Source organism: Procambarus clarkii, chromosome 52 (genome assembly GCF_040958095.1).
Source record: "Procambarus clarkii isolate CNS0578487 chromosome 52, FALCON_Pclarkii_2.0, whole genome shotgun sequence".
Classification (NCBI taxonomy): Eukaryota; Metazoa; Arthropoda; class Malacostraca; order Decapoda; family Cambaridae; genus Procambarus; species Procambarus clarkii.
Window position 1 is genome coordinate 29265546 of NC_091201.1, and position 26651 is coordinate 29292196.

The 26651-nt window shown below is 36.7% G+C and overlaps 1 protein-coding gene across 7 annotated transcripts in view; it reads right to left on the reverse strand.

The window, feature by feature from the left end:
* LOC123755388 (A-kinase anchor protein 9) overlaps positions 1-26651 on the reverse strand; it is a 104315-nt gene that overhangs the window by 26598 nt on the left and 51066 nt on the right. For 3 of the 7 annotated variants that reach the window (XM_045737975.1, XM_045737971.1, XM_045737970.1), the window contains exons 14-27: positions 26410-26529; positions 25051-25173; positions 21103-21203; positions 19246-20434; positions 18749-18863; positions 17354-17511; positions 16864-17031; positions 14714-14818; positions 12190-12336; positions 9060-9254; positions 7964-8067; positions 5221-5401; positions 2271-2465; positions 1074-1265 (exon numbers count right to left, since the gene is read on the reverse strand). In XM_045737975.1, the coding sequence (XP_045593931.1) occupies positions 1074-1265; positions 2271-2465; positions 5221-5401; positions 7964-8067; positions 9060-9254; positions 12190-12336; positions 14714-14818; positions 16864-17031; positions 17354-17511; positions 18749-18863; positions 19246-20434; positions 21103-21203; positions 25051-25173; positions 26410-26529 (3093 nt within the window). The remainder of the gene's footprint in view (positions 1-1073; positions 1266-2270; positions 2466-5220; positions 5402-7963; positions 8068-9059; positions 9255-12189; positions 12337-14713; positions 14819-16863; positions 17032-17353; positions 17512-18748; positions 18864-19245; positions 20435-21102; positions 21204-25050; positions 25174-26409; positions 26530-26651) is intronic. The other 4 variants (XM_045737972.1, XM_045737976.1, XM_045737974.1 and 1 more) reach the window with 4 other exon arrangements.

Genomic DNA, 26651 nt, shown 5'->3' on the forward strand with positions numbered 1-26651 from the left:
TGTCAGTGAAGATCAACATTCCACACCAATAAAACATCCCTAATGGGTCATATACCTTGTGTTGATTTTGGGGACCAATAATGCAGCCCAGTCTCTGACCAGGCCATATTGGTACAAATGACACATTTAAGGATTAATCAAGGAATGGCCTTGAAAAATGTTTCTCCAACTACACTCAAAGCCCATGCAAATGCTACATGAAATCACAGGGACCACCAAATTTATTCTTGCTAATATACTATTGCCCCACCCAACTACTAATTCCAACCAGTCCCCTCTTCTGTATTCTCTCTTGCTTCTTGCCCTTTTTCCAACTCTTTCAGTTCTACAATGCAATCAAACAAGATAATGCAGTAGTCACTGGCGCTCTTAATGGTACCTCAAATTTTACATTTTCTACATCATCTTTTTGGGTAAACATCACATTTAGGGTAGCTGGTAAATCACCACCTCTTTCTCTCAGCTCCTTGATATGCTGTCATGGTAAGTTGTGAACGCCCATCTGAGTTATGCCGAGATCCGCCTTCCTGAAGTTTTGACAACAAAGTGAAAAACAGTTTTGTCTACTGCAACCGAGTGAGTTCGTGTTTCCACATACTGTATATTAATGGTAAATTTAGAATTGAAAACTGTATTGATCACCCCCAGACTGGAATATTGAATTGAACTTTATATTACAGCAAAGAAATGTAGTATCATATACACTTCAAATAAAGGCCCTACTAGACCAAGTAGTGCAGTTCTGGTTATTACATATGAAATATATACATAAACTAGTACACACACACATACACAAGCTGGAAACTCAGATGAGTCACAGGGATGTTAGGGAGTTTTCTTTTAGCGTGGGAGTAGTGGAAAAATGGAATGAACTTAAGGAGCAGGTTGTGGAAGCAAACTCTCTTCAAAATTTTAAAACTAGATATGATAGGGAAATAGGACAGGAGTCATCACTATAAACAATTTATGGCTAGAAAGGTGGGATCCAAGAATCAATGCTCGATCCTGTAGGCCCAAATAGGCGAGTACATGTATATTTATCAATAAATTGTTTTATCAAAATCAAAACTAACCTTCAGATTCTCAACAAGTTTATTTTTTTGAGCTACTTCATCTTCCAACTGTCTCTGCCTTGAAAGGTGCTGATCAGAAGTTGTCTGGGGCAGACTGTGAGGCTGAGAGTTTGACTGCATGCGCTGCAGCTCCTCCTCACGTGACATTAGTTTTCCCCGAGTACTTGACAGATTATGCTTAAGCTCCTCTATCTGTATGGAAAGACAAAACACTCAATCATAACAAATTTACTTGTTTTGTATTTTGTCTTCTTCACTCTACTAAATGATGGATCATAAAGTACTATCGAGTTCCAGAGCTAATGTGGAAGATTGATATCCAAATAAATTACAAACCAAAGAAATGGCAGGATGTGCTGGCCCCCATACAATATGGTATCTTCAAGTGCCACTTACCTATCAGAGCAGGTAATGGTGCCTTCAACTAGTTACACTCAAGCTATGAGGAAATTTTGTAAAGTGCACATTTCACAGGTTTGTTTGCCAAGATGCCGTACTTGGGTCTTTGCATATTTTAAAGCAATATATTTAATTGTCAGGACGCTTCATGTATTTGTGAAATGCACAAGTTTCAAGAGGCAGCCTCCATGAAGGAAATAATAGATAGTAAAATTCACGAATGATAAAAATAGGAAAATGGCACACAAAACAGAATATCAATGGCATCTTACACAAAACAGGTAAAGATATGGACAGTCTTTCAAACTTAAACATAGAAATCATTTATAACGTTATATACAGTATACCCTATGGTGGAAGAAGTACTAGAATATCAAGTACTATCATGGAATGACAGTACTGGATCTGGAACTGGAATGGATCTGGAACTTAGTTCAAATTTTGAATGTTGCAAAGTATGTTAGTATGTATTTGAATGTTGCATTAAGGGTGACAAACAAGCATAACAAGCTTGTGGCAGAAACGGTGGAAGCCACCTCCATTCACTGCTTCAGGATCAAGTACATCGTAGTGCTGGAACACTGTAAAGCATAAATTCCCCATGAACGATAACCAAGGCTGAGCTCTAAGGAGCTTGAGCACGTGCACACATGCTCTCACAGCCCTTCAACCCCCTCCCCACCTTCTCTCTGTGCAAACATAAGGAGAATTAGCTAAACAAAAAAACAAAACAAAACAAGGAAATATACAAACACAGAATGTATGATTTAGATTAATTATAATATATTGAGTACTGACCTCTCTTCCCTTCTTGGTTAATTCAGTTCTCTTCTTTTCCAGATCTTCTTGAACAACATTAAGCCTCTGCTTAAGTTCTGCATTCATAGGATGGTCTGAGCGACGGAGTTCGTCTAAACGAGCTTCAAGGCTAGAGATCTGTACTAGTTGCTCTTTGGAATGTTCTTGCAGCATGTCTCGCTCTGCAGTTACTTCCTGAAACAAATATATTGCCAGCACATTAGTTACATTTGATCACATACAAGCAAATGAGAAGAACTCCCTGGGTTGGTGTGAATCTCGTGATACAAACAGGGTAATGTATGAAATCCATGGGGGTGCAGTGATTACAGGATGCTGTAATGAATACAGGACTGATGACACAAGCAAAGCAAATAAAGTGAGACTGGGTCATATTGTGACTGGCGTCTGATTGAAATTTAGTGGATGTGAAGCTTGAGGTTGTAGTGGTTTAGGTTTATCATAGTAAAAACTCAATTCCTCACACACGTGAGGTCCACGGTTTGAGTCTCATGGAGCCTAGGTGAATGGAGGATTGTCAGTTATTTTTGTTGTGTGATGATTGTGTTTTTGGTCATTGTAGTTTTGGTGGGATAAGCATTTATGATTGATTGTTGCCGTGGTAGGAGACTAGTTTATTGTGCATACCATTCTCATCCTGGGAGCAGTACCACAGAAAAGGATAACAAAGGACACAAAAGGCCTTAATCAGATCTCAGCAGAGATTTTTACATTAACAATTACATCTAATTTGAACACCTTATAATTATAATGTCAGCTAGTTAAAACATTTTTCATTACAATATCTTTGTATTTACAATAAATTATAGATATTGAAGGTAGATTTTTTTCTTAATACATAAAATTTTTAGATATTGGGTGTTAAGAGCTGCTGCTTATTATTATTAGTCTTCACACTACATAGTATGAAGACTATTATTAGTCTTCATTATTAGTCTTCACACTACATAGCTTATTATTATTAGTCTTCACACTACATAGCTTATTATTATTAGTCTTCACACTACATAGCTTATTATTATTAGTCTTCACACTACATAGCTTATTATTATTAGTCTTCACACTACATAGCTTATTATTATTAGTTTTCACACTACATAGCTTATTCATTAGTCTCATATATGTCATTTTCTACCAGAAGCAAAATATGGATACAGTACTGTACAAGGATTTCATATATTTTATTAGTAATAAGAGGGTTACCATTTTATTCGGCATGAGTTTAGATTTATCAATAAATGGCTCAATTTTTTTTTCCACAGACTATGATGAAATTCTCTAGTGTGTGTCCCTGTCTTTGTCCACACACTTTGCACTTTACTTCATCTAGGTCTCTGTACAAGCCAAACGCCCAGAGGTACCTGTAGCCAAGTCGTATTCGAGCTGTGATGTCAATTAGTCTACCAATTTCATTACTTGTACAAACAGATGTTTTATTTGACATATTTCATTATGATAAACAATGGATCTGCTAGTTCCTGTTTGCACAATTCTACTTTCTTAAAATTCATCTAAGTCACTTTTTTTTTAGAGTACTATTTGATAGTTCAAGATTATGTTCTACATTGTCTTTATTTACTGCAAGCATGAGGCAGCAACTTTATCATGTTCCTAAATTCCCATGTGAGAAGAACTCTAAAACATTTTGACGGATCTCCCCTTATTAAATATCCATATACAATATACAGTATATATATCTAGGTCTGGCTTCAGAGACAAGCATGTTATTATTGAATTTTAAGCTATTTAATGCTAGTAGTGAGGAAAAGAAGTCTGAAATAATTAAGCTGTCTTCTACAGTGTTTTCTACAATGAGGTTGCATTTCCTAAAATGCAACCACAAGAAAGTCACTTCAAAATTTATGTCTGGAAAATAGTAAGGAGAATTAGTTCAACATCTCCCACAGTCAAATAGTTCCTTACAAGACCAGTAGGCATGATAAAATGGGCAATATTCAAAATTCAAAAATAAGGTTGCAACAAATGCATAGAGATACAGTAATTCTAAATACATCAAGGTTTCAAGAGACCTGTAAATTAATTCAGTCTTTGTCACCAGTCACCAGTCTTTCAGTGAAAGTAAATTCACTCTTTTCAAGAGTGAATTTACCAAGAGACCTGTTTTCTAAAGATAACTTAACCAGCTAAATACCACAAAAGGTACTAAAGAGTACCTGAAAATTGGGACTGATTAGACTAACATGGAGACCTGATAAGAGATCAGGCTGAGGGTTTACTGACCTCCATTACCACCACAAGGTCAATGAAGGTAGTGGTTTGGGTTGGATGTGGATTTGGTGTAATATTTGTGATTCTGAAGAAATGAGATGAGATTGTGGTAGTTGTAGTGGATTGTCATTTTGATGAATGGCTAGAGATAGATTTTGCTATAGATGAATGATTTTGGTGTTTCCCCAAAAGGCATTATTTCTATTTCCAAATACAATATGAATACAAATACCTTGTTTCAAGTAGGTGGATACCAGCAACTTTACCCTACAAGAGTATAGTTCCAAAGGAGATATATAATCACAATGTACAAAATGCTAAGATGAATATACTAAGTGGACAGGAATGCTCTTTCTTAAATAATGGAAAACATGGCAAGAGAAAACATTGTGAAGCTAGAAATAATTAACTCAGATGTAAGAAAGTGCTCATTGGCAATGCAAGCAGTGAGCACATGAAAAAGACACCAAAAGCTTCAAAAAGATGTATGATAAGAGAACTAGACAAGAGAACTAGAACGGAGTAATATAACAGCACCAGGTGATAATCGCTAACTAACCCGAATACGGTAATATAGTAATACAGTATATGGTAATACAGAGCAAAAGTTGAATAGAATTGCTTGTGTTCCTCCAATATTATTGTAACTTTAGAACACAAAGCTGCTGCCAAGACAGTCCACAAGGAGTGAAGCACAAACCTCATATTCCACCCTAAGAATTTTTGCAGTCATTTCTAGATCTCTAGTATATTTTACAGCAGCTTCCATAGTGCGTTCAAGGGCAAGTAATTTGTCTTCTAGCCGTTGGTCAACAGACGCTGGTAAGATGGCATCATCATCAGCTTCTAGTTCTTCTAAAGCAGGTATATGTAAATTATCTCTGTAAATGCACAAAATTAACATTTAAAGGTGGAAGTTTTTAAAGTAATTGCAACACATGTGTGTGCAAAGAATACAAATACAATTTAATATATGGGTATTAAATATACTTATTAAATAAAAATGGCTCTACAGTACATATAATGCCTCTCCACCTGATGAAAGTAGAAAAAAGGGGGTAATAATAATAATGATGATGTCACCAAAATGAATAGCAGCAATAGGACTTCATGAACCAAACTAAGCTTTACAAACAGAATTAGGAAAAAAAGTAATAGCAAGACAAATAACTGGTAACATTATATGAATTAAGATAAATGGCTAGTTAATGGGCAAACATGGTACAGTAGAAAGGTTTGGAGTTCAGATGGCTTGATCTTAGGCTTTCTTAACCCCTGTACTGTGCTCACCGAGTACCTCATTTAACGGGTGGTGTGCTCACTGAGAAAACTCATTTAAAGGTACTGTATGGTGAACAAATCAACACTCCTGCAGGTATCTGGGGCTCACCTCTACTTCTTCAAGTCTTCAGTAAACAGATGCTTTCTTTGAAGAAAAAAAAAATATCGTCTGCATTCCTTCTAGCTGTAAGAGCCTCAGTACTGAGTGAGGAACCAAGGTTGGCACATGCAGCAGGAGCTCACAGCACCACTTATTAACGATGAATAAAATAAGCAACTGCAATTATTTCGCAATGATAATGCACAGATGATCCTGACTGTGATAAAGACTATAATATGTACAAGGAACAGATATCAGTGATCACAACACTGGTTATGCTGTTCAAGGGTGAGAGGCAGACATTTACAGTACACAGTTGCTGTTTTGTGTATCTTCTCATAATGAAACATGACCTCATGTTCCTTTAGAAAGTAAACTTGTGAAAAATGATTCATATTCATGATTTAGTGATAGGAATCTGATAATAATAACAGTGTTATGGCTAGATTTAGTGATGTTTGTAGTATATTGTAGGCATTTTTCTGTATCAGATACCTGGATTTTACCTGTGAGTTGATCTACTCAAGCCTGGCCCAGGGCCAGGCTTGACTTGTGAGGGCTTGGTCCACCAGGCTGTTGCTTGAAGCTGCCCACAGGAATACATATCCACCACAGCCTGGTTGGTCTGACAGTTCTTGAAGATAACTATCCAGTTTTCTCTTGAACATGTCCATGTTTGTTCCGGCAATATTTCTTATTCTCGCTGGGAGGATGTTGAACCACCATGGACCCCTCATGTTTATATCGTATTCTCTGATTGTGCCTATGGAACCTCTGCTCTTCACTGGTACTATTCTGCATTTTCTTCCACATCATTCACTCCAGTATGTTATTTTACTGTGTAGATTTGGGATCTGGCCCTCCAATATTTTCCCTGTGTATATTATTTGATACCTCTCTCATCTCCTTTCTAGGGAGTACATTTTGAGAGCTTTGAGATGATCCCAATAGTTTAGGTGCTTTATCATGTCTATGTATGCTGTACATGTTCTCTGTACTCCCTCTATTTCAGCAATCTCGCCTTCTCTGAAGGGGAAAGCAAGTATCGAGCAGAGCTCAAGATGGGACAGTATAAGTGATTGGAATAGTACAACCATTATGATGGGATCCCTAGATTTGAAAATTGTTATTTAAAAAAAAAAAAAGTTCTAATGTTTACCGTACCCGAGAACCTGGAATTTATCACTATTAAACAATGTTATTTTCTGCTGCTCAATCAAAAACTTTATTAATATCTGCTTGTAGTTTTTCAATGTCTTCAACAAAAGTAATTGTTATGCTGATTTTTGTGTCACCTGTAAAAGATGATACAAAGCTGTGACTTGTATTTTTGTTTATATCTGATATGAGAATAAGGTGGTGCAAGGACCGTGCCCTGTGGTACAGAGCTTTTAACTGGGATTGGACTATTATATTTAATTGACTGTTACTCTGTTCTGCTCGACAAAAAATTAAATATCCACTGTCTTACTTTACCTGTTATTCCCACAGACCTCATTTTATTTGATATCACTCCATGGTCACACTTATTAAATGCCTTTGTGAAGTCCATGTAGACCACATCTGCATTCTGTGTTTCTTATAATGCCTCAGTGATTTTGTCATAGTGGTCAAGTAGCTGTGAGGCATGACCTTCCTGCTCTAAATCCATGTTGTCTTGGGTTATGAAGGTCATTGTCATTGTTCCATACAAGGAATGGCTGATTATTACAACATTCAGGAAACTTTTTCTAGGTCCATGTACCACTTATCTTCGTGTGCCATGAGTCGAATAGCCTTGTCAAGAAGTTCTCATCTTTTTGAACTAAACATCAAATATTGTTCAAAGGAGTGCTTGTCTTCTTGCACCAAGTGTCTAGTATTATTCAAAAGGAGCACTTTCTCTTCTTACACCAAATGTTGAAAATCATCTTCAAGAAGAATTTGTCTTGCAACAAACGTCGAATATCATCCTCAAGAAGCATTTGTTTTGGGGGCAAGCATCATACATTTCTGTTGAGTTTTTAAATTTGTTCCATTTATAAAGGGAAATTATTTTAATGATATAATAAAAAAAACTTACTGTACTGAAAGATCTTCAGCAGACTGAGACGCAGATGATGCAGACATTTGAAGAGCTTCTAACCCTCGAGTGGTTCGATCTAAACGTTCCTCAATTATCTGAAGCTGTAGAATAAAGATAAAAATTAACTTAAATTTCACATTATTCTTTAGTAACTATTTCATTTAATATCAGAATGAATATACTGTAGTTCTTTAACCTGTGTATTTTGTTATTTAATCTATGACAAAAATGGGTATAGTATAATAATAATAATAATAATAATAATAATAATAATAAAAACAAATAATGGCATGTTATTAATTGCCAATGTCTGGATAAGCCACAGTGGCTCCCTGAAGCTACTACACTGATACAGTGCCATACCACTAGGTGCCATCAGTCACAGAGTTCTTACTGGTCTACCAGGACCATGAACCAGAACCTGGTCCCCCCTCAGAGGTGCAGGGAACAGTGGCACTATGAAAACCTTCTATGTGAAGTTAATCATGTCTGCCACCACCAAGGGAAGGCACCCAGAAAGTTTGGGAAACAAAACACAATACTGCTTGGCTAGAAACAAGACCACAGCCTCAAAACCACAAAAAGAACTCCCCCCAACAATGTAAACAATCAAAAATGTGTAAAACTAGCGCAAGCTAGGTTGCCCCAATTTTTCCCCTCATTTGGGGGAAAGAGGGAGGCAGGCAGGAGGCAACAGGGAAACTAGCATGCTCTAGTTTCACAAATTTTCTATTGTTTGTTTACATTGATAGGGGAGTTCTTTTGGTGGTTTTGAGCCTGCAGTCTTGTTTCTAACCAAAGTAAAGTAGTCTGTTTTGTTTCTCAAACATTCTTGGTGCCTTCCCTTGGTGGTGGCAGACATTATTAACTTTTCATAAATGGTTTCCATAGTGCCACTGTTCCCTGCACCTCTGAGGGGACGAGGTTCTGGCCCATGGTCCTGGTAGGCCAAAAACAACTCTGCGACTGATGGCACCTAATGTTATGGCACTGTATCAGTGTAGTAGCTTCAGGGAGTCACAAGGGGCTTTAACCAAGAAAAACTGATTTGATGATTGGAACTTTCAAATGTTAAAAGACACTAGTAAATTACCAGCATTTGACCCGACACATTGTGAGTGCCTTGTCCATACTCGTCTCTCAATTCCATAAAGAGGGAGGCACTAGCTTGTTGGGAATTATTTTCTTCATCTTCTTCAGGCTCGGTAATACGAGAACTTTGCAAGAGTGACTGACCTTTGCTGAGTCCGTCTCCTTGCTCACTTGCTGCACATCGATGCTCCTCAAGCTGCTTGATTTATGTTATAGTTATATATCAGATAAAGAATACAAGGCTAAATAAAAAATACAGTTTATCATCTTAAATACACTACAGAATAGTACAAGAAAAATTTAAATACAGAAGCAAAATTTTGTTGTTAAAATATATGGTGTGTACAAGATACAGTACCTTGGTAAAGAAATCCTCGAAAAATCCAAACTTTCATATTCGGTGATGATTTTTTTTTAATTTGTTGAAGTTTTGTGCATTTAAACCAGGGTTGTGCTTACCTATCAGATTTTCCCTAAGCAAGAAGTGACAAACTCTAAATCAGATATTTATAAATTAAATAAATGTTAAATTCAAATGTGGCAATTATACAAATTACATTAAACAATAATATTTAAACAAATAAAAAATTTGTGTGCAATGAAACATCACTTTCTGGGCAGCACCTTGATTGCTTCCCAGCGCTTACAAAACACCACAGAGCTGTTCCAAAATGTTAGATTTGCTCAGCCTACCAGGTGCCAGGGTAGTTAAAAATTGTTCAACAATGAGATGAAAAAAACATGTGAGGATCATATATATCAATCTACTAAAGAGAACTGCTCTGATAGTCAAAAGAAATATCACCAAACAACTAGCATCTTCATGAGTAAGGTTTATGAATCTCAAACAATCTGATTGATAGTTGAAACACAAACTACTACTGCTCCAACTACGTCAGCCACCACCAAATGGAATCCTAGGTTACCCAACGACCCCAGCCAGTTACCCCCCTCCCCCCACACACACACACTATCAAGCCACCAGCGCCAACCTCATACCACACGGGGAATAATGGTACAAAGGGCTGGTATGGGTAGCTACTGAGGTACTGCAAAGAAAGCCCCATTTCATTATACTTAATACTATTTATATGCTGGCCCCCCTCAGTAGCTCCATGGAGCTTACTCTGAATAATAGATCTCAGAGAGGAGACTGGCTTATCAGAAATGGAAAACAACATAAAGAGAACCCATGGAACAAGGGACAAAGAAAACTGAATCAACCCACAAAAATTCAACCCAGACAGAACCATTAGACCGCAGGCAGCAGCAAAGAGCTGTAACCAGACAACACATGATGCACCCCCTGCTGAAACAAAAGACCTTTCCAGGAAACTACACGACACATTTTTCACCAGAAAAGAAGGAAAAGGAGCAACACTGCCCCCACTTCCCTGGAGAAGAGCATGAAACTCACCCACAGCAGCCAGAGGTAAAGTCCAACAAGAACACCACCTTCAGAAAGACACCACAAGCCAAATGAAAAAACTGTGAACCGAGATAAGGAGAGGGAACACCAAAACCTTTTCAAGAGACCAGGATAGCTCAGGAGGAGCATGAGCAGGCTGGAGGTGAAAAAAATACACGAGACAACTTGCTGAATGGTGCCAAAGAAGTAGTGATACTGAACACAAGCAACAGTGGCTCCATTAGTTCCAAATGATAAGAGACGACAGTATTAGATACGAAATGCAAATAGAGAAATAAAGCACAACAGAAAGACAGGATCATCATGACCAAAACTAAGAAAGATAGCAAAGAGCCAGGAAGAGGGAAAATGAGCACAACAAAACAAAATGATTCCACATGTTTTATGATCTTACTTCATAGCACTGCAAATTCAAGATAAAGACATTTGAGAGATTGGGAAGAAACATTGGGTACCAAATAAAACACACATGACAATCTGCCAACATAAACACATTGAATACATTTTTTTTTTTTTTTTTTGAGATATATACAAGAGTTGTTACATTCTACATTCTTGTACAGCCACTAGTACGCGTAGCGTTTCGGGCAGGTCCCTGGAATACGATCCCCGCTTCGAAGAATCGTTTTTTCATCCAAGTACACATTTTACTGTTGCGTTAAACAGAGGCTACAGTTAAGGAATTGCGCCCAGTAAATCCTCCCCGGCCAGGATACGAACCCATAACATAGCGCTCGCGTAACGCCAGGCGAGTGTCTTACCACTACACCACGGAGACTGTGTACATGACTGTGTACATAACACAAAGCCCAACTAACCACCAGGAAATGCTAGAAAGTGGCACAACTGAGGAGACAAAACCCAAAATCCTCACTCAGAGGGCAACCACAAAAGAACTTTTACAGAGAAAACCTGCGGGACAATACAAATACCGTGAAGGAAACAACCGATTCCAGAATAAGGGGCCAGCCACCCCATTGAGGCCAGCAAGGGAGGCAACAAAAATATGCACGATCCACTTGTCCAACTAATAGAAACTTCGTGAAAAGCAGAGAAGCACATCTGGAAATCAAGTAACTTGTGGGAGGCAGGGAGTTGTGTTTGAGAGCATGTGTTGCCTCTATCTTACTTTCCCTTCATTATTTACTCACAGTAGCATGAAATATATTGGAAGTTTAATGTCCCTTTCCTCGCCTTCTAAAAGAGGAAAAGTGTACATGTTTACCATTGTTTGTGAGGAGTGATGTCAGAAACTCCATCACCTCCAGCCTTACCTAGCCCTTTCTTCAATAAACTGATATTTTTAAATTTTCTGAATATCGGGAGTAATTGATCATCGCAGAACATTGAAAACACACTGTATCGAGATTCCACTGTTGTAATATAAATACTGTAACAGCAACGACAAGATTTCTTTAAAAGTGAGATACAGTAGATTCATTATAACACTATGAATGAAAATACCTGCATTACATAAAGTCTTACCATGCACAACCAGTTAAGTTTATCAAATTATTTGATCATAGTAATCATGCATCAATAACCAAATTACTTTCCATAATTTTATAATGCATGATCAAATTAGCAAACTATACTAACATTTCTCATGAGCAAGCTTGTTTAAGACATGCACTCTTATCTCAATACCAAGAGCAAACTAATGTTAATACAAAACAATAAAATAGCTTGAAACAATTGCTACCTGAGCAGTGAGATCCTGGGAGTGCTGCCGAGCCTGTTCAATTTCCGCCGATAACATCTCATTTCGAGCATTCAGCTCACTCACCTCAACACACTTCCCATCAACTTGAACCTCAAGGGACTGGATAATTTCTCTCAGGTCCCATATCTATTGTATAAAGAAAATCCCTTAAGTCAATTAGTACACAGTTAAGCTGGATTTAAGAGTGATTACAAATACTGTTAAGTGGAGATGTATTCCAATAATGTAAAAGTAGATGACACGTAACAGCACAGTGCAAGACAACCATACATAAATTAACTAAACAAGAAAAAGTTATTAAAACACATGACAAACAAGCACAATGTAAATGACCATTCATCTAAATCAGCAAATAAATTATATCAAACAGAATGAGCAGTGCTATCTCATGTTTTCAGTCAATAATATATACCTGAACTGTATATACAAAAACACAACTGCTCATACATATATACACATACTCAGACAAATTAACAATCATAAATCCCACAGATCACCAGCAAGAAACATTTAGTAAAGAGAGGAACACGACTAAAAACGTCAGGGGACTCAAAACTCACGCATGTTGTTTGACCAGACCACACACTAGAAGGTGAAGGGACGACGACGTTTTGGTCCATCCTGGACCATTCTCAAGTCGATTGTGATGAGGAAGTAGATGCAGGCAATAAATAGGCTAGAGAGAGGTGAGGAGCAAAGTGTAGTAGAGGAGATAGTAGCAGGAACTGCAGAGGGCCACGTATGTGTTAATGCAGACAGAAGATCAAGATAGAGCCAAACTTTTAGTACTGGGTGACTGGTTTAAAAACCAATAGATTCGGAGGTATTCGAAGCAGGAACCGGGTATATATGAAACGTTAAACTTGTGAGCCTCATTCTTGAGGCTACAGCATATCAGCAGATTAAGCAGGCCACAAGAATAAGGAAAAGGTATACCCCATCAACATTTGGCTTCATTCTCTAGACAAGAGGAAGAATCCTTTTTATCTAAAATATCTGAGCCATATTAGTTAGGAGCAATTATGTTTTATTAGTAATTATGACATGAATGGGACAAGAAAGGAAGAGTGAAGAAGCTGGACTTCAAAAAGAAGTACAATATATCTTAGGGAATTTAAGGGAACTTTAAGATAGGATTACAAAAGTGTTTTGCAAGAATAGTTAGTTAACAGGATGTATGCAAAATTAAGAAATCTATAACAAGGGCACCAGCATTTCTATACCAAAACAGATTTATGACTGGAAAACAGGATAAACAGAAATTGCATAAAAGCAACAAAATAGTTTGTCCCTTACAGGACAACAATGGATGAAAATACAATAGTAAGCCCATGGTTTAACAGACTTTATAACAAGAAAAATGAGACAAGGGTTCAAAACAAGGATAGAAATAAGCACAGGATAAGGGAATTCAACCTCAAATGAGAGAAAAGCTAGGAAATATGATCACTAAATATAAGCAAGAAATAGAATAGGGGAAATAGACAAGGAAGACTTATTTGCTATGGTAGACAAGTGCTACCTATTTAAATTGAAAGGAGGTAGGATAATGGGAATCTGATGGAAGCTGGATACTCGAGTCAAGTCATTTATAGGTAGGCACACTACAACAGTCATCCACAGCAACACTGCCTGAGCCCAGTAGGCCCATGAATCTGTACACCAGTTGATTGACAGTTGAGAGGCGGGACCAAAGAGCCAAAGCTCAACCCCTGCAAGCACAACTAGGTGAGTACAGCAACACTGTCTCTATTCCATAGACCAGGTACACAGTGCTTCTCATGAATTGTTTTATACTGTACCGGTTATCAAATGCATTATTATATTCAATTTTCACCAACAGCACACTTCCATCCACACTTGATCCAAACCATATTCTGTGTACTTCCATACTGGCTTCCAGCTTCTTCACGCACTTTTTCAACCCACTCTCTTCCCAGCTTGCCTCTTCTACCCCTGGCCTCAATTTCACAGGAAAACACATTTATAAATCTACCATCAAATGTTCATTCAACTTGCTCAAACAATCTCATTATGTTTTTCCAATTATATAACTTACTGACTTTTGCACTCTACATCTATTCATGGCATTTTCATTCCATCCTATATCTGTTCTCCTAACACCACACGAGAAGAAGTGAGGGAAGCAAGGAGGGCTGAGGCACATGGAAAGAGCACATTTCCACTTGTGCAACTGCAAGCAGGTAAGTACACACAACACACAATGCACATTTACAGACAACAAATAAGGGAGTAAATTTAATACAATTACTAAGTTACTAAGAAATACTTTTCTTGTTTATGGTTTTAGTTAAAATAAGAAATGTGACACATCAAGAAATTGTTACATGTTCATGCATGACTGCTCTATACATTTCCAGAAGGTGCATATACAGTACATTGTTTAAGTGCAGTACAGAACAAAAAACAAATCTATATAATTAATACAAGGAAGCACGAGACTCGCAAGTTGCTTAATTCTTAGACTACAGTACGTCATTACCTTATCAACAGCAGCTTTATGTTCGACTTGAATTTCCTCTTTACTGGCAAGAGCGTCCTGAAGTTCTTGGGATTTTTCCCGCAACTGTCGCTCTAAATTCTCCACCTATGATACAATACCACAGTTGTTGCAAGAGGAATAAATCTCACTATTGTCTTTTCATTAATTCACTGAGTTATATAAATCTAATTTGTTACTGTAATCAGCTGATTATCTTTATCAACAGTAACTAATTTCCACCAGTAGTAATGTAAAGGAAACTTCTATTATGCACAATATAGTCACGCATGAGCATGTCCAACATTCTACCAATCAATGTTCCCAAACAATCAAACACACTGTCAAGCATTAAAGTCCACCATAAGAAATTTTTTAAGGAATACATGCCACAGAAAACTGAACAATGAATAATATAAACAATTAGGCAAGTACAATGAAAGTTGTTACTGTACAACAAATAAGAAAATACGTATTTGCCAATATAACATACAAAAAATTATGTACATATACATTGTGTATGCATTATTTATATACAGCAATGGTCTGGTACTATCAGAGAGGAAGTCTTGCTATGCTCATCAAGGTTGCATGAGACAAATGACTGACCTTCCCAAGATGTGACCAACAACAATTGCCTAAGAAAAATATATAAATAAACCGTGTGAAACTGTGCTCAAAAGTACAAGAGTTGTTTTATTAAACTAAAAAAAAAAAAAAAAGTTTAATCCATCTAAATACAAATTCAATAGAACTTTGTACTTCCTCACCATAAAAAATGTAACATACTGCCAAGTTTATTCATTTTAATAATTTAATATGACCACGACATCTGAGAGACAATGAGACGATTTGACATTAAGTTGCCATGCAAGGAAAACTCCGATTTTCCATACCAACAATTATCAAAGATACAATGAACTAAGATTCCAAAATGTATACTTCAATACAAGGAAAAATGAACTCTGATCTGACTGTGATATTAGAATGGCACTTGGATGACTTTCCTCAATGTAATCTGTACTGGACCTGTCAGTATCCTGGGTGCCCTGTGGCAGCCCTTAGGGGGTCTCTTGCCCTATTGCTGGAAGGACTTCACTTTCTGGCCCAAGCAATTTTCTATTATTGTTATCCTTCTGGTTTGTTACAGTTTTTCACTTCAATCTACAGTTCACCATACAGAGCAAGACATTTCCATGCTTCCATTCCAACCCTTGAGTCCTTGATTCTCCTTTGCAGAGCTTTCTTCTTTCCACTGATAAGATTTTATTTGTGTGTGGGTAAATGCAGTACACCTTAGAGTGGCATGGATGCTGCCATATGGTGGCAGTTGATCAGAGTCCAAAAGTGCTATCTGTTAACTCTTGCAATGCCAAGAAGGACCTCGAAAGGCTGAGAGTTCATGAGTGACTTTCCCACACTTTAGGTAGAACCAAGCTTTTCTTAAATGGCTTCCTAGCACTGGTATAACCTAGCAAGGACTTTCAATTAACCCCTTTTATGCTGGTGGAGAATCTTGATGAAGTATCCATGTATATTGCTTAAACAAGAGCTTTGCATATACAGTATAAAGTACTTTAAAGTCTGCTAATTTTTTTTTATTAATTTCATTTTTAAATACTTCCAGTTAAGGTTAAATTAAATAAGGTTCTATTTGGGTAGCAGTTACCTGCTTTCGGACCCTTCCCTTTTATAGTTAGCCTCAGTAGTGCCTCCCATGCCAGAGGTTGGGTGTTCGAGGCTCCTATTACCCAAGGTTAGTGAAGTGTTACATCCATAGTAGTGTGGTATACAGTTTATATATATATATATATTTTTTTTATTTATATATTCTATTTATTCTGTATTGTTACTACACATTTAAGGATAATTTACTTGCAGGGTAATTTAATAAAAACATTATTGATATTAAGTACAGTAATAATAGACATCCTCATTCACATTATCACTACAGGAAGTTAACAAATGAAGAGCAGAGCTTTTAAAATGTTAAATTTACTGGTTAAACTGAAGCCCAAAATGACCCTCCCTATAAAACAAAGTAAATTATAAAATTAACTTTACCAGTAAGAGTTTAATTCTTACCTGGAAAATTGTGTGTGTGTGTGCAGCAACTCCTCACAAAAGAGACAGAACAAAAAATTATTTCATACCTCTTTCTCTAAAGATGCATGCTGTGTTAACAAGGTGTCCTTTTCACGCAGCTGATTAGTTAGCTTGTCCCTAGCATGCATTAGGTCCTCCATTTCTTGGTCACGTTCGCTAGCATGCTCCTCTAAGAACTGGCGAGATGATCGAAGCTGTCGATCTGCCACCTCCAGCTGTAGTTTTACCAAATGGTTTATTAATGGTGAAAGTAAACACAACAATAAATATACTGTATATGTAAAGTTCAATTGTATACAACATTTTGCTGATACAACACCATACTCCTAACCTGTTACTGTCCCTAAACTATGTGAATGATGTAGATTAGATTCTACATTTGTACATCTCCATATTTTCAATCTAATGAAGAGAGTGAAAAATGGAATATTATAGCACCATTACGAAGCTCTATTAAGGGAGTCTCCACTTTACCCTGAATAAGGGAACATGAAAAATTGAAGAGACCTTACATTCAAGAACAGTAGAATGATGTACCTGTTGAGTCAAATCTGCAACTTCAAAATTGAGTGCTTCAACTTTGATGTCATTATCTCGCACTACAACTTCAAGAATGCCTTCCAGATCCCCAACACGAGTGACTAGTTCATTGTGGTCCATTAATGACTTATTTTTGACGGACAAAGCAGCACGTACTGTACGAGAAAAAAATAATTACTCGGTATACACAACATGTACATGGTATTTATGATTATCAAGTTAATAAACATTTACTGATCCCATCTTTCACATTATTTAGGATGACATAGCACAAATTATTGTCATAGAGAAATGTAAACAAAACCTGTATGTCCAGTGCAAGGACTGTATCACGCAGACATCATGAGACTTTAAAATATTCCTTCACTGTTATATGCAAATTTCCTATTTATAACTCCTGGAATTATCAAACCCTCAATTGTTTATTTTTCTTACTTAAACCTTAAAGTGTGTTTATCATCAAGTGTTGATTCATGGGGTAATGTGGTTGTCATATGTCGAGTTAAACTATTATTGCCTGGGTTTTACACCAATGATACTAATATGGATATAATAGTAGCTTTAGTTCTATATGGATGTAGTAATGTTTACCTTGAGCCATGAAAAAATCCTGCTACTGTTTCATAATTACCGTACTATGCAAATGTGTTTATCATCACAAATGTTACTAAGCCAATGCAGTAAATGCCATGATACAAAATTCCATTATAATTACATATGTAATTATGTTCACATGGTTTTCACAACTTTATATAAGTGTATACCTGGTCAATCAATCATCATTTGAACATAATGTAGGTACTACAAAAGGCCTTTTGGCCTATATGAGGCAGCTTATATTTTTATTCACCTAAACTCATTCATATATGGACCTATTGGCCCAAATGGGGCAGCTCCTAATTATATCCATAATATAAATATGAGATGCCTCATATAGGTCAATAAGGCCAATATGTGAATGAATTTAGGAGAATATAAATGGGACCTGCCTACTCTGGGCTAGGAAGCTCCTATTTATATCCATAATATAAATAATAGATATCTTGTATGAGCCAATATGCCTTATGGAGCTTTCTTAGTCTTTATGCTCTTATTGATACATTCACTTATTCATACACATGGATGTATGCATGTACTGTACCAATAAAGACACGAGAACTACGCTAACTACGTAAGGCTTATTGGTACTTACGAGGCAGCTCCTATTTACATCGATGATGCAAATAATATGAAGGAGGGGAAACTACCCAGTTAATGGGGATATATCCCCTATTTACCAGATATGTTCTGTTAAACGGAAATAACTAGGTTTTTCGATTCTGTTGTTCAAGGAATCTGTAAAACGGAGATGTGGATAATTAGAGCCCACTATTTCAAGCAGAAATACTGTACCTCGTTCTCTTATGTCCTTTGAAGCTTCCATTCTTGCTGCATACTGAGTTGAAGCAGTTCCTCCCTCTTGTCCCTGCTGCCCTAGCTCTAATTCTTCTATTTGGTCCTTGGCAACCTGTTCGAATTTAATAAAAAGTTTTTATATTAAATAAGTAAGTTACGGAGTATTCTTGTTGCATGTGCACAGTATCAGGAACAAAATATTACATGCATTAAATGGAATGATACTTAAAATGGTGTTTTACATTTGAATAATAATTAATCTCCTTTATTTTTATTTTAAAAGATTTAAAAACTAATTTTCTTTTCTGGAACAAATAGAAGTTAATATTTAATTTCTAAGGCTTCTTTTACATAATTTTTTTTTGTAAATTACAAAAAGTACAACACAAACCATCAAAACTTTTCCTTAAATAAGTGTTTGCAAGACAGAAGGCAGACTGGACAAATCACAAACATTATGCAATCAAAATGAATAAAAAGGTATTAAGACTTGCCTGGAGTTCCATGGCAAGTTTCTTGCTGTAGTGATTAAGACGACTATTTTCATCATTTATTATTTTCTTTTCTTCCTCCAAGCCCTTCAGTAAGCCCTCTAAATGATGAAGCTTCACTCGAAGGCCCTCTGATGCCTGGGCATTCTGACATAGGTGTTTAAGGGCTTTTTTCAGTTTATCTCCATCTCTAAGTTCTTGAGGCTTAAGCTTAGTAAAATTCATCAAGGATTCATCTTGGCTCAGAAGATGACTGAGGCTTTCAGAGAGATCATCAAGATCTTGCAATGTTAATTTATTAAGCACATCAGAGGGAGATGAGAGAGTAGACAGACTTACAGCATCCTCTTTTACAGTTGGGTTGTCTTCACTGCGCATCTCAACTGACATAAGTTTCTTTTTAGCACTTAAAACAGCTTTAAAAGTCCCAGTTAAAAATGATTCATTTTTCTCTTGAGACATACTTGTGTGTGCCCTCCCATCCTCCGGAGGTTTACTTGATGTATCACTGGTGGCATGACCGGCCTCACACAGATGATGTTCACTCTGCTGACTTGGATCACTTAGTGTCTCTTTTGATGCATTCTCATCTTCCGTTTCTTCTCTAATAGTATGAGAAGAAAGCTCTTGGTTACCAGATGATACCGAATGCATGAAAATTTTAAACATTCCTGCCGATGCTTGCAGTGAAATTGTTAACTCCTGAACCTCCTTCTCCAGATTTTCCACAACTACACGGTCCCACCGGCCTTTCAATATAGACATCAATTGTGGATACGACTTTGTGAGTATAGAACGAACTTGTTCATCCTTGTCCACATCATCAAGCATTCCTTCACTCATTGCAGTACTATCAAATACTGAACCTGAGTTGCTAGTTAGTTCTGTATCTTCACCTTGATCAGCATAAACAGTTTTGCTAATAAGACCTGTTGGAAGAACGCTATCTTCTGGGAGCATATTCAGCCGACTAGCATCATTGTCATCTGGCATACAATCAGACAAAAAGGAGAGATCAACAATCTTGCCACTTGACATCTCTGGTTGCTGGATGTCACCATGATCCTCAATATTTACCACATTTATTTTGTGATCTTGAGACTTGGTAGTGTAACTTTCTGCAACACTGTAGTAATGCAGCAGCTGCAATGTCACATGTGACAAAAGGCCCACTGTTTTTTTGTACCAGTCCCTGAAAAATGGTAGTCTGTAGTATACCTGTTTTTTAGTAATGACATTAAAGCTTCATGAATTAGCTTCTTCTCTGTATTTTTAAGATGCAACAGAACCAAAATCAGATACACATTATTGTATTGACTTTTGTCATAAATCCCTTATCATACTTTTTGCAATTAATGTAAACTAAAAATGAGGCTCTGAACTTTTGTTTAAAGCAAAACTCCCAGCAATATAATTTGGCAAATCCCTTAAATGCAACTCCAGTGGCCTTGAACATGGATCTTGCTATCAGGCAGTGGCAACATAGGATACCACGCAAGGAAATTTTGAAGCTTTCAAATAGTGTTGTGCAGAGGGAATTATTTAAGAATATTCATTCCAGCTTGAAAATGACAGTTTGGAAGGGCTTTAATTTTAGTGGAAACAACTCTAATGATTAAACAATGTAACCAGAAGAAAGTGACAAATCTCCGAATACTGATGCCATTTAATGGAATTGAACTTGCGACTCTAATGGTTACTTCGTAGTATTTTCCAATGACTTCCTCAGCAATATTTGTACATTGCCCTGCCTGACTACATGATCCCTGTCCATGTAAGGGCTGTGACATCTTACTTGATGGAGCAACCAGAGGTAGAGCTCAGAACTATTACTTTAACACAGTAAGGACCAGAACTAACCTGTCACTGTAGAGGCTCTGCAGGTGCCGCTGGAATAGGACAGAGTTAACATCAGTGGCAGGTTCTATTATCTTGTTAAGGTTGCCATTTGCATCTTCCAGCTACACAAGAGGACAAGCAGGGGACACCAAGACGCACCAGAAGCACCAAAACAAAGGAGGTTACGTAACAGTTAGTACAAACAAACAAGGGGTTAGTGAAGGTGGCCAGGCAAAAAAATAAAAAAATCTCAATCATGCATATGTATAGAATACACAACACTAAAAATTTAAATGATAATGGAATCATTTTGGATTAGCATTATACAAGGAAATACAAATAAAACCTGATTGAGTACAGTACTTTCAATCACAGGGCAACATAAATCAAATACGCTAATATGAATACCGGTAAATGCTTATAAATAAATATAAGCTAATTTTTGTCAATAATATACAGTACACTTAGCCTCATGAAAAATTCTAAAGACAAAAAGAAAAAAATAAGCAATATACAAATGTATTCAAGTATATGAGCAAACTTAAAACATTAAAGAGCTTGCAGATGAGGAGTCACAATAAAGAGCTTCATCCATGGAGCAGATGGCAGCACCCATGAACCACCTGCAACACTCGACGGTAACACGAGAAAAAACATTTAAAAGTAATAATGTTGAGGTGGAGGGATGAGGTGATATGAAACCACAATAATTATATAATTTCAAATGAAACAACTCTCCCCAACACTCCCTCACTGACACACACGTCCAAAGAGACCACAGAGCCAGAGCTCAACCCCCGCAAGCACAAATAGGTGAGTACACATTAGTTTAGAATGTTCCAACTCTCCCACACGCTTCCTGTACAACACTACTAGTTGCCTATACAAGAGAAAATCTTATCTAACCAAATTCTTTTCATCTTTATATATGAGAATCTATAATTTGCACTTTGAGTCTTATAAAATCTAACTTCTAAACATATCAAATATGTATTGATAACTCATCATTATGCCATTTCCCACTTACAGGGGAATAGAACAATCATATCATAGGAAATAGAGTAATATAGGATAATAGCCTTAGAAGATAATGCACTCAAACCTACACTTGTCTATTCACCATATTTTTCACATGAGAGAGAACCCCTACACACCACCAATACATCTGCAGCACTACACCACACCTGCTTCATGTGAGTTACTCTAAGATATATCTGATATTCATTCACTCTTAAAGTGATTCCTCTCAGTCTTATTCCCTGTGAATAATCATCTTCACTGCTGTCATTCACTTACATGTGCATATGCAAATGTCTGTAATTGCACATCAATCCCCAATACCGGTGAAGGATCTCTAAAAGTGGCCTAAGTCGCAACAATTCATATGTTCTTACTGTGAAGAAGAGCTATTTTAAGATTTGTCATGTTTGGCAGGGTATTTGTAGAAATTACAGACTTCACAGTCAATAAACTGTTATTGGACTGTCAATAAAAGTGCCAGATTTGTATTTGGAGACAGTTCATTTGCCTGCACTTCGACCATCTACCTGAGTGACCATTGATAATTAATGTCACTTTCAAAGTGCTGCACAGGAGTGCCAAGTCTACCAATGACAACTAGTTTTGATTAGTTCACAGAGAGCCCACCAAAACTGTAACATAGTGACTAAGAAATAGAACATTCCTCCCAGCATCTTATAGAAACCTCATCCTGACTAGTGATTGTGGAGATTGCAGCCATTTTCCTAGTACAATAGGATATTAGCCATGTACCTCTAGCTTAGTCTAACAAGTTAACAGCATTACCAAAGTAGTCACCAGCAGTATAGAATCTCCTGCTATACTGCTCTTGTACTGCACCAAGCAAAACTTGAGAAAGCTCAGCTTTCAGAAGAATTTGACTACTTCACCATGTGGAGAGCATAAGATCGTTGGGCAGCTGCCTTTTCATAGTCAACATCACTGTATGAGAGTTTCCACCAAAATCTGTGTTCCTGTGACCATTAGTCATTCCCTGTCAACATCCCTGTTAACAACCATCACTGCAATCAAGTGACTTTAGCCACTTAAGATAACCGTACTACTCTGAATTAACAACTGATGATAACCGCTGCCTAAGGGTTAAAACAAGATGAGTTTTATCATGTGTGGCAACACCCAAATATCTGGTAAGAAAGAGCGATCCAGTTTCAATAATACAAAGATTTTCAAGGTACACAAAAGAGATAGAATTTTTTTTACAATACTTTGTCAATTTTGTTTCCAGTAATTAAAAACAAAGGGCCTGCTGTAATTCATTATATCTCATGCACATCAGAAGACTAAAGTGCTCTTCAGTAATGAGTGAAAGTGAACAATTGTATCCAGTGCTATAAATACATTAATAAAAATAAATGTTTATCAAAATAATGTGCAATCATTTGACAGTAATTATTCCACACACATACAACATTTAGAAATCAACCAGCAGGAAAAGCTTTGTGATATGCCAATAAAAAACAAAAGGTGAATTTCACCAATGCTCTATTCACAAACCTGGTTGCAGACTCACTAGTTACTATCTTCAATGAATCGATAAGACAATTAAAAGCACAATCACTAGTAGATGGCACTTGTAACACTTTACAAAAAACAAAACATGCATGAAAAACTTGAGCTTATCACCCCCCCCTAACATTTATTGCAATGGATATACATTTAGGCACATTTATACACATTCCTGGAACAGTCCAGTACACCGGCCAATTACACCTCCTCTCTCTCACGACCACTTGAACTATTTCTTCTGCACTTTAATCATTGGCTCTCCTACTTACCTTATTGGAATCTGTTAAGTCTAATACTATTTAACCCTTCCACTGTGAAATTTTGGGGGTGACCTCCCATGAACGACTTTTTGACAAAAATGTAACAAATATTTTGAGCATATGAAATTATAGAGTAAATGACAAGTTTGTGAAAAAAATGCCAAAAACTTCTAGGTGCTAAATTTTGTTTGTGGTAAGCCCCAGAAGGTGGATTTACCCCCCCTCCCCACTCAAAAAACAAAAATTGTTGTTATAATGTGTGAGTGGAGGGGCTAAGCTAGTTTGGCCCCACACAGAATTTTTATTCTTTTGTCACAGGCTAACAAATTTTTTCTAACGAAGTTACAGAAATACATGAAGATTATGGGAAAATGAAACGTACATTCTTATTTAAATGTATAGCTCCCTCGTGCTACAGCCACATGCTTTACGAATGCCTGTTATCCGATTGAGTTTTGTTTGGATAAAAAAGTTTGGATAACTGCTGGAGCAGGCAGTCTGAATAAAAATGTACAATAAAGTTGGACCTAGTTTGCCCAGTGACCGTACACAGGTGCCACTTGAGCAGTGTTCATACACTAACTGATGTCTCAGAAGCTTTCAACTCTGCCATGGCATTAGGTACATTAGAGTTACTTGGTAAATGGCAGTCTCCTGAGGTTACGTCACCACCATTAATCTCCACTTCAGTCAACCCAACACTATCATCATCCACCACCAACTTTTCTATCGAAATAACTTGAAGGTTATAGTTGATGGAGCATTGTTAACAAGGAAATCAGAACATATACTGGTGAGTACAAACAAAACACTGTTGGATTTCTGCAACAAAATTTTCCATTTTCCCCCCTAGCTTTTCAGAATGACTAACCACTTATCCGAACACAACCTGTCATCCATTTTGACTCAGTCCCAAGGGGTTTGGATAACACGTGGCCGATTGTACACAAATGTATAAAAGAAATTGTATTACTGCATACTTATACAAAAATATAAAAATGACTAATATATTTATACAGCAAACTCTGGTGACAATTACATTTTACAATACAATACAGTACTTGGTATGACTATGAACAATGCATTAGTATAAACAATAGATTTTCCTGGCCAATCACACACAAAGGAAAAGCAAAAGCACACACAAGCAAGCATCTTGTACCTGAGTAACTTGAATTTTGATGTTCTCAAGCTCAGAGCACAATGCATTAGAGATGCAAGACCTAACATCTAGGTCACGATCAATTTGAGCACGAAGCTGTTCCACTTCATCATCTAAGGCCATCTGATTCCCAGAAGCATGCACAGAGGATGTATTTTAATGGATATCTAGTAATGATACAGTACAGTTTAGAAGAAAAAAATAAGAGCTGAATTATTCTCGTAAATCATGAGCACAATGGTTTTATCTATAAGTATGGCATCTAATGACAGGGGACAATTTTATACCAAAATTTATTACATTTCTCTCACAAATTATTATAACTGTTGTAGACCCGCCCCTCCTACCTCTCACAATTTGATATGCTTTGTTAACTATATTATACAAGCTTATAAAACATGAAATACAAAAATTCCATTCTTAAGGTCAGACCGACGTTTAAAATAATTTGCACGAATGGTAGCAATGGCAAAAAGTTAAAGCGACGCGAACAAGTACAGTACTTGTACTAATGACTGAAAAATGGTCATCCTGGAAAATAGTTTTTTTTAACATTCTGTACAATTTATTTATAAAAGCATAATACTGAAATACTATATAACAAAATGAAGCAAAGGCATTATAGATTATAATAACCAATTATTGGTCTTTAATTACAACCTGTAAGAGACACAAGATCAGTTGCAGTGCCAGGAAAGGTAAGCATTGCATTTGTCGGGTTTGTCAGTTATGTGATGCATCTGACATTTCTAATCACTGAAGTAAGGGAAAAGTGCAAACTTATGCAATTATACACAGAATAAGTTTGACTGAAGGAATCAATAACATTAGAAAACGTATCGTCAATACTATCTAATACCAAGGAAATTCATAGCCTATTATATCAGGTGGCACTGTAAAGTGTCTACAACCATGTAACAATTGCAAGGAAAAGCATACTACTATTACTGCCGCAGAAACGCTTCTAATGGTAAATGAGTACAGCTACATTCTGACAAAGCAAATGTATTGATGCTTATATGTTTTATCCAACATAATATGCAAGAATTATATTTTTGTCTAAAAGTCCCCCCTTGATTACAGCTAGATCCTAGCAGACAGTGAAATCTAAACTCAATAATACATTAATAATAAAGAAAATATTATGATTACAAGTTACACTTGTTAATGAGAACCTAAATTAGATTATAATCTAAAGACATCATGGAGGGAATATATGAAGACAAAGCATATTTATAAAAAAAATCACACTACAGCCAGTCATATTTTTAAATGGAAGATTTTTTTTTTAAATTCAATATTAAATCAAACAGTCACATAATAATAATTTTCATAAAGATAAAAAGCAGTTTTACTGACCAGTGTCACCTGATCTCGAGCGGCCAATTGACGTTCTAGCCGATGGACTTCTATAGCATGTTGCTCCCTAAGCTTCATCAGTTCAGATTTATGTTGACACTTAAGCTCCTTCAGCTCAGTCTGATTTGAAGATAAAATTAATAATTTACTAAATAATAATCCCCTTCAAGCCAGTTACAGCCCCGCTCCTGTGCCAGGTAAGTCCACTACGGGCTCACCATAGCCTATGGTACTTGGAACTT